The 9,532-nt window shown below is 28.6% G+C and overlaps 1 protein-coding gene across 1 annotated transcript; it reads left to right on the forward strand.

Moving 5' to 3' along the window:
• Positions 1 to 1,688: 1,688 nt before the first annotated feature.
• LOC107960921 (auxin-responsive protein SAUR32) lies at positions 1,689 to 2,534 on the forward strand. The gene has a single exon (XM_016897174.2). It carries the CDS (start codon positions 2,070 to 2,072, stop codon positions 2,379 to 2,381), a length of 312 nt encoding a protein of 103 aa, XP_016752663.2. The 5' UTR covers positions 1,689 to 2,069; the 3' UTR covers positions 2,382 to 2,534.
• Positions 2,535 to 9,532: the final 6,998 nt, after the last annotated feature.

Below are 9,532 nucleotides of genomic sequence, written 5' to 3' on the forward strand. Positions count from 1 at the left end.
TAAATGGTGCCTCGCCATATTTCCCACTGCCGACCATATCATTGCTTATTCCTTTTATCCCTTTCCAAATCTGTCCAAACAACTGCTTGTTTTCTCTAACTTGGCAACTACTTATAAGCAGTACAACTTTCCATGCAAACTAGACAGGTGTGTTTTTTTTTACTTTTTTTCAATTTCATAAAATAATTTTTAAAATAACGATTTAGTATTTGATATATTGATGATGAACTATTTTAAAAGGTGACGAACTATTGTCATCTTTTCTTATTAAAGTCAAGTTCTTAATGAGAACAGATCAGATCAGACCCATCCGGGTCGTGTTATATTTTATAACGAGCTATTATCATGTTTTTTGGGTAAAAAAAAGTCTTTAGAAAAACTAATTTTACATGAATGGGCACCATTTGTACGGACGTCAACCTCACTTACTGCAAATCGTCTAATCCTAGTATTTACTTTTATGTATTAGACATGAAGATTTATCTTTTCTTTACAATTCCTTTCATAAGCATTATGGGTGTTTAATTAATATTTAATAAATAAATAAATAAATAAAATACATGACATTCTTTTTTAATCCATCATTTTTAATTTCAATTTCTGAAATAAATATTTTTAGGGTAAACTATTAAAATAGTTATTTTTATTTATCATAGATTACATTTTAGTCACTTATGTTATCGTGTTATAATATTTTAGTCACTGAGCCGTTAATTGTTGTTAACGATGTAACGGTAAGCTGATGTGGCACATTAAATCATTATTTCAAACAAAAAATTTAGGTTAATTTATTCAATCGGTCCCCATCTTTTTTCGTTTTGAGCAATTTAATTTTTTTCTTTTATATTCTTGTTAACTTTTCTCATTTTCCTCCATTCTTCATTTATTTTAACAATGTTTTGTTTTTATATTTTTCATTTGTTAAAATTAGTCTACAAGTTCGCCTCACTCGAAAAAAATAAATTGTTCAAAAAAAATAAAAGTATAGAGACTAGTTTTAACAAATAAAAAATATTTTAAAAAACAACTATGTTAAAAGAAAGGAAGAAGGGAGAAAAACTGATGGAGAAGTAGGAGAGAACGGAAAATGAAGAAAAAAATAAATTGCTCAAAATGAAAAGAAATATGGGAACCGATTGTATAAATTAACCTAAATTTTTTGCTTGAAATGATAATTTAACTTGCCACGTTGCCTTACCGTTACACCGTTAACAGCGTAGTGACTAAAATGTTACGATGTGATAACACAAGTGACTAAAACATAACATTTCAAATATAAGTGACTAAAATATAATCTAAGGTAAATAAAAGTGACTATTTTGATAGTTTACCCAACTTTTTATCATCGGTGTGTAATATATTAGAAGATTAGCTTGGCAGGATAGAAGCACTTGGAATTTATAATGATATACTAAAAGGCAAATTGCATTTCTTAGAAGGACCTCCGTACTGATAGATGACTAAGAATTCAACTTTGACCTGCTTCTTTACTTTATTTATCATTATAATACAGGTCAAGCCCTAATGCTTTGCTTTACATTACTTTACTTTCTCATCATCTCATCATATACAACACAATAAAGCAACAGAGGTAGAAGGTGCTTAGTGTTTTCCAAATACCCCAACAGATACTCTATAATATAACTATGAATATTACCTACAAGAAGCCACTTATACAGATATGGAAATGGAAGGAGTAAGATTATTAGGTCGACATCAGTTCCACTTGTATGGTGGGTCAAATACTCCTCTCCAACCATTATGCTTCTTTTTTTTTTACAACAAAAATCCCACCTCCAACCAACTTGCAGGATTCTGGAGAAAGAAAAAAGGAAACCAAAAAGAACCCAAATTCATGATTGTTCCGTATAAAGTGGTACTAACTCGTATTTCTTAATTTTTTATTACTACTCAAAGAGGGTATGTGTAAAACCCAACCATAATGTTCCATTTAGCTGTGTCTGTGTGGTATAAATACATATAAGCACGCACTTGCAAGTTGCAAGCCTCAGCTTTGCGGGAAAAATAAGCAAAGTCCAGAGTCGTTTAGAAAAAGAACAGTAGAGAAAATGGAGAAGGCAAAGGGGAAGGTGAAGAAAGGGTGGCTTGCAGTGGAGGTAGGATTAGAAGAGGAGGATGAACAACAAGGTTTTCAGCGATTTGTGATTCCTATATCTTACCTTTACCATCCACTTTTCAAGCAGCTGTTGGACAAGGCTTATGAGGTCTACGGCTACCACACCAAGGGACCTTTGAAGCTGCCATGTTCCGTCGATGATTTTCTTAATCTCAAGTGGCAAATAGAGAAAGAGTCCAACCATCACCACCACCATCACCATCACCATCATCTTCCTCTTACTTTACCCTTCCACTCTTGTTGAAATATTTCATCATCAAAACAAACACATACTGATACACTTACACTTTGATTTTCTGCTTCTTGTAAATTAATTAGATATGCCAAGGGCTGTCCTCTCTCTTCTTCTTTTTTTTTTTTTGGTATAAAATGAGGCTTCTTTTTGGGGTTTGTGAAATGCATAATTTCTCAGAGTTATATTTCCAACTTGTTTGTGACTTGTACAATTTTTTTATAACAAGGTTCAAACTTCGAACTTGGTTATGTTATGTCCCTCTCTAATACAGAGATTCTAGTTTGCTGCTATACTTAATAAGACAATGAAAAAGAAGTATGTAGTATTTGGTTTTAACCCATATTTATTAGTAACTGAAACTTAATAACATGCACTTTGTCTTTAAGTACTTTGGTTTATCTGGCCAGAGGAAAAATAAGGACCATAACTAGGCATTAGATGGAGAGGTGTGGAGCTACAATAAATGGAAGGAAGAAGGTGTCTATATAGTAAAAGAAGGAATAGAACAATGAGTTATGGATGCATCCAAATCAAGAAACTGTGATACTACTAAGGGAAGATAATAGTGTAAGTCAATGTTTTTGGAATCGAAAAAGTGGTCAACCGATCACAACATCGATTTTCAGTTACATCAATTTATTTAGTTCAATTAATCAAATAAATTATTAAAATATTTATAAAAATATTTTCTTGCTCCAATCAATTTAGTGGTTGATCAACTCTGTTCTGAAAATACTTGTGGAAGTACATGAAACTTTGTAATTTAGAGGTCTAGGTTGAGTCAGATTTGAACCGAGCATAAATATATATATATAGTATTAATATATTTTAAATACTCGTTTAAATTCAATTTCACTCAAAAGGTGAAATTAAAAATTTATTATAACTTATTATACTTGTCAATAATTAATGTTTATCCATATTTTATCTCTTTTATAATAAATAGTTATTTTTAATTTTTAAAGATTAAATATGTTTATTCTTTTATTAAAACTTATATTTTTATTTTCAAAATAAAATATTTTAAAAAACAAATAAAATATTTTCTTTTTAAGAGTAAAAGAAGTCAAACATAATAATAATTAATAATAAATCCAACCAAGTCTCCACCTATTAAAGAAAGTGGTGGAACCATTTGATCCAAACATTTAAGAAAAATAAGTGTTCTCAAGCTTATCCTTTGAGTTTCCTTTTAATTTTTACGCATATCCGATTAAAAATAATATACAATAAATAATAAAATGTATAATTTAAAATTAATTAATCATAATAATATATGAAATATGCACGATATTAATATAAAAACTAAATTAAATTATAAATAAAATAAATTTTAAATACATAAATACATTGGATAAATAATACTAAATGCACTATCGTTATTTATTACCATTTTGTCATCAATTATGAGTTGGTGTTGGGTTGACTTCTGACACCAACTCAATGAATAACATTATTAATATATACAACTGAGGGAGATAATAAATTGTGTATATTAAAACAAAAATATATAAAATATATTAAAATAAAGCTTTGGTTGAATGCTAAATTTAAGGTTTAGTAATATAATTAGCGTGGGTTCAAATATTATAATATGCATATTTTATGAAAAGATATTTTTGTAATTTCTTAACCGAGTTTATAAATTAATTAAGGGTGATACCAACTCAATCAATAACTTAATATTATTTGTCAGTTAATTCTGTAGTGGTTGAATAAAGCATCAAAAATATTTGGAGGAATAAAGCAATTATCATTTTTTATATATTGATAAATGAAAATTTGAAATTACTTATTTGATCATTAATTAACTATTATTATTTGTATTTTGTAAATTTATTATTATGGTTCATCCATGTTGATTACTTATTTGTGACAAATTATAAATAAAAAAATTAAAGATTAAAATATAATCTAAGTAATGTTTTTAGAACCAGATCGGTTGTTGAACTGGTCATATCACTAGTTCATATGATTTGTTTAAATAAATCATTAAAAATCATAAATAAAAAAATAAATAAAAAATCAGTTCAATTGGTTTTTAGCCTAGTTAAACTAGTCTGTATCAGTTCGCAGGTCAATTAGTCTAATGTCTCTCTTCGGATTAGTACCCCGATCACATCCTAGTCTAGTTTAAACAATATTGACTGTAAGTCTCTATACACTTCATACATTAGTAGTTTAGTATTACTTTTATTTTTAAGATTAATTTAATCTCTGTATTTTTTGGATTTAAAAATCTACTTTCAAATTATATATAAAAAAATTAACCAAAGCTATGAAAGTTATTTGACACTTTATAAAATATTTTTTATAAAGTTTATATATTATAAAATTTATATTAATTTCAAGTAAGTTGCATATTATAAAAAAGTTTATAATCTAGCATAAGTCTTTTTCCAAATTAAGTTTATATAAGTTTTTATAACCAAAGCTAAAGATTGTCTGCATTCTAAAAAAATTAAGTTTGTTGCCTACTTCATAACTACATTTATAAGTGAATTGAGATGATCCATACTTTAAGCAGTATATAAAAGAAAGAGATATTGATAGTCTTAATAATATAAATTCAAATTCAGATGATGAAGAGCTTAATGAAGGACCAACAGATGATGATAACGAGTACATATTAAATGTTAAAGAAGGAATAACCCAATAAATATAAAATCCTGGAGCACTTAGATAAAATTGCATATGATGTTTATTTTTCTTGTTATTTTTATTAGTAATCACATTATCGACTATTTTCTTGGACTAACATAGTACATATGATGATTTGATTTTAATTTTTGTTACCCATTTAGAAATATTTTTATCATATTGATAATTTTTTATAGTAATTAATATTTTTTAAAATATAAATTATGTAATTGTGTACTTACCATTTATAATTATAATTTGTACTACCAAACATGGCATAATGAATTACGAAGTAATTACACTATGTGAGCCAAACATGTCTAGGGATATTACAAATCTTTGAAAATACTACTTAACAATTATATTGTTATCCAATTACTCTATGTTGTCCAAATAAACAAACCTTAGTGATTTTTGTTGTATTTCAATAAAACAGTTGTAACGACTCAAGTTTTGCTGATGTTGGAAAATGCAGTTTCGAAGCTGAGTTCCTTAAATTGAGTTAGTGAAATTATTAATCAAAGAGTTGACATATTTAATATAAGGTTGTATTATTGGATCACTGAGTTGTTAAATTGAGAAAGTCTTAATTATAGTTCACGAACTAAATTGTAAAAGTGTAATTGCTATTGAATTTTAAATTAAGAATTGCATAAGACCTTATTTAGCAATTCAACCAAGGATCTAATGGTTATTTAACTATTATTATTTCATAGATAGTGGGATAAAATGATCCTATCCATCTATTTCCAATTAGAGAATTAATTTTTAATCATGGTCATGTATTAACTATTTAATTAAGGTTAATTAGGTTGTTAATAATTTATATATATAATGTGAGTAGGAGAGAGAATGTATCATCATTGTGCTGTCCAACCTAAGTGAAGGAAGAAAATTTTCTTTAGTTTCTTAGTCAAACCATCCGAAAATTTTACCAACGTAAGAAGGATTATTTGATAATTTTTATAGCTTTTTTATCATCTAAGCTTAGTATGTCATACCCATGTATTAAATTTTCAAGTTGTTTGAGTTTAGTTCTAGATGTCATTGTTGAGATATGATGCAATTAAAGCCTGGAAGTGATGAATTCTTGAATGATATGTTTAGAATAAGTTATAACCATGTTAGAACATAGTGGAAAGTAATGGATTAGGCTAGAAATTAAGTTAAGCTTGATAGTTCGCTTTATGTTATTAGTAACCAAAGTGAATAAAATGAAAGCTGTTAGGAAATTATGTTATGGATTGAAATTATGAGGTCCCTAATGAATGAATATGAAGTCAGATTTTTATTTGATAAAGAATATCGATAGATACAAGCATTTCAAACATTAGGCTTAGAGGGACTAAAATGAATATATGGCATTTCATGAATTATTGATGTGTTCCCATGTGTCATGTGTGAAAATAATATTCTTTCCGTAATCAGGTTTATCATACGTAGCTAAAGGTGGTGCTAGGGCATTAAGGGAGAAAGGAAAAACAAAGGTTGTAATCGAGAAACTCCATTTCAACTTGTGCTTTCATGATTTTGATTTCAACACTTAGCCTAATAAGTATTAATTTAATTAAGGTAATAAAAAGATAATTTGTCTCATGAATGGTAAGCATATTGTATCATGTTGAATTAGTGAAAAGTGATGAAATGTATGTGATTAAATGCTAAGTATGTTTAAATGAAATTGATATAAGAATTAGTTAAATGCAAGCATGTTAAATGGATATGTGATACACTTAATGATTGATATATGAAAGCATGATAATGAAATGCAAATGATATAAAAATTTCATGTGATTGTTAATTGATATGTAAACTTGTATACATTGAAATGGTGAATACCTTATTAAACAATCTCAGATAGAGTTGAGTATAGTTGGTATGCCATAGGATCCATATACATCGTTGGTGGGAGCTTATTGACACTCACAGTGATTGTTATTGGCACTTCGGTGCGATTGATGCTAACATTTTGATGCAATTAATATTGTGGAGTGTTAAAGGGATTAGTGCATCTTTGCCTAACTAACACTTTGGTGCTTAACATGGAGTGTTTAGGGTTTAAATTCGTGTATTCGTCTTGAGTTCGCGCTCGGTTAATACAGATTATAAATTGTGTAATATGTAATTGGATATGTTAATTTATATTAGATATTGAATAGTTCATGTTGATTTGGGTAATTGTATACAAATGTTAAAGCATTGAAATATAATATGTGAAAGATTATATGAAAATTAGTACAAGCCCTAAAGGCCGATGATACTATGAAAATGAGTTAAACTACTCAATCGATGAAAATGAGATAGAGATAGTAATATGAGAATGTCATATGTTTATAAAAATTATTGAGATAACATTGATATTATGATTTGTTTTCATATATAGATACTAAATATCAAAATGTAAAGTCTCAAAGGCATAACGATAAGTTAACATTTAGAACTTAAATTGAATAATGGATTATATGAAGTTGTAATGAAATGGACCATGAGGCAATAATAATAATAATAATAGCATGTTTATAAATCATTTGGATAACTAATTTTGACACTTGATTTGTATATGCATTGCTTTCAAATCATGTTAGAACCATTGAGCTCTTTTGCTTATAAATTATTTGGATAACTAAATTATGTACTTGATTCGTATATGCATTGCTTTCAAATCATGTTAGCACCACCAACTCTTTTGCTCAACATAAGGATTTTTTTTGTTTTTGTGCACAAGTAACATTTAAGTCTCGAGGATTCGAGAAATTCAACAACATCCAGGACTCACTTCTCAACTCACCCAAGTGCGTATAACCTTTTGTATGCTTTGTTTAAGTTGGTATGTACCTAGCGTCAAAACCTAGTTTTGGAGTCCTTTTTGTTGTTTTGGTATTTGCAATGTTATGAATTGGTAACCTAATCATGATTATATACGTATAAAGGTGTGCAAAGATGTAATTATATAGATATGATGAAATGCATGACCTTAATTATTGTGTATGACATGATTCAAATGTTGCTTGCATGCCAAGTTAGTGATGTTGATGTTGGAAATTGGAAATGTTATGATCATGTTAATAATTATGTGTTTGAATATGCTTGAATTAAAACATGTTTTTAATGTCCCATGATGTTTAGAAATGAAATGGTAATTTTTTTAGCCAAACTAGGCGACTTTAGGGGTCATTTTGGGTCCTAAAAAACGTGTTTAAGTACAAGTGGTTAGATGCATCAAAACAAGTAAGTCAATAGCCAACAATGGACGGTACCAACTAGATTTATCGGCATAAGTACCCACTTATACCGATACAACTGAGTCAGACAAAAGTCCCTCTCTTGTTTTGAGTTGTTTGACTCTCAGAGACCTAAATTTTATCTCAATCACCTCCAAACACCTAGAACTTGTTTTAAAATGTTTCTAAACCATTTTAAATGACTCGAAATTATTTTTAGCCATTGTGAAAGTGTTGTTATGATGCATTAATGTTTGAAATTCTTAACGACTATTGAAATGCAAATTAATTCAAGTTATTTTGGCAACGAATGAAGGGTCTTTACTCGAACTTGACGACTAAGTCGAATATAGGTGTCACGATCATATTAAAGTTAGTTCTATGAAATCTCTTCTTTTTACCTATAAAAGAATGGTTTGAACATACAACATGTGATAACATGAGGGACTCACAAAGAAATTTCATTTTATGGCTATAGCTATCATCTTTAAGCTAATGTTTCTTAACAATCATTGGTGGGTTTTCTTATTTGTCTTCTACTATTGTCGGGTTGTTTACCCATTTGCCGAGGCCCAACTAGGCAATTAACAGCCAACAGGCACGTAATAAATTGCATATTAGATCTAGAGACAACTGTGCAATATATGGTCTTCTTCAACGGTGAAGTCAAAAGAAATTTTTAACCTTAAATTATAATTTTAGTATTATAAATTTTAAGTTGCAAAAAATTAAATTTTAGTATTGTATTAATTTATAGTTTCACAGTTTTTAAGATTTAATTATAATTTTATTGTTTTGTTTTTAAAAAATACAATTCAGCCGATTGAGTCATAACTCGATTGGTATGAGCATTGTTGCTAATACAAGACAGGAGTTCAAGTGCATTGAAATGCATTATCAAACATTATGAGGAAAGTTTAGTTGATTAAATCAATCCTCCTTTGGATCTTCAATACAGCAGTCTCTTGCATTCCAGAACTACATTGTCCCACTCTGTGCCAACTTGGAGATTAGTTTTTATCTATCCATTTGCGGTGTCATCCTCCACCTCTAGTCCACTCGTTCATGAATTTTGGGTTGTCATTCTCAATTGTCTAATTGAGAAGAAGTGATTGTTAGTTCATGTGACCCCCAGTTGCAACGCATGTAAATGCAGCCCCCTTAAACAACTTTGGTCTCTACATACATTTCATTAAAAAAACTGGATTTTGCATTTAACCATGAAAATAAAATGTTAATATCCATCCATTTCTATTCTTTGTTGATTTCCAAACTTGGCCAATAAGAAGCCTGCATGAA

This window comes from Gossypium hirsutum, chromosome A05 (assembly GCF_007990345.1).
Source record: "Gossypium hirsutum isolate 1008001.06 chromosome A05, Gossypium_hirsutum_v2.1, whole genome shotgun sequence".
NCBI classification, from domain to species: Eukaryota; Viridiplantae; Streptophyta; class Magnoliopsida; order Malvales; family Malvaceae; genus Gossypium; species Gossypium hirsutum.

Excerpts from the sequence above, each read along its gene's own strand:
- LOC107960921 (XM_016897174.2), top strand. The coding sequence starts at position 2,070 with ATGGAGAAGGCAAAGGGGAAGGTGAAGAAAGGGTGGCTTGCAGTGGAG.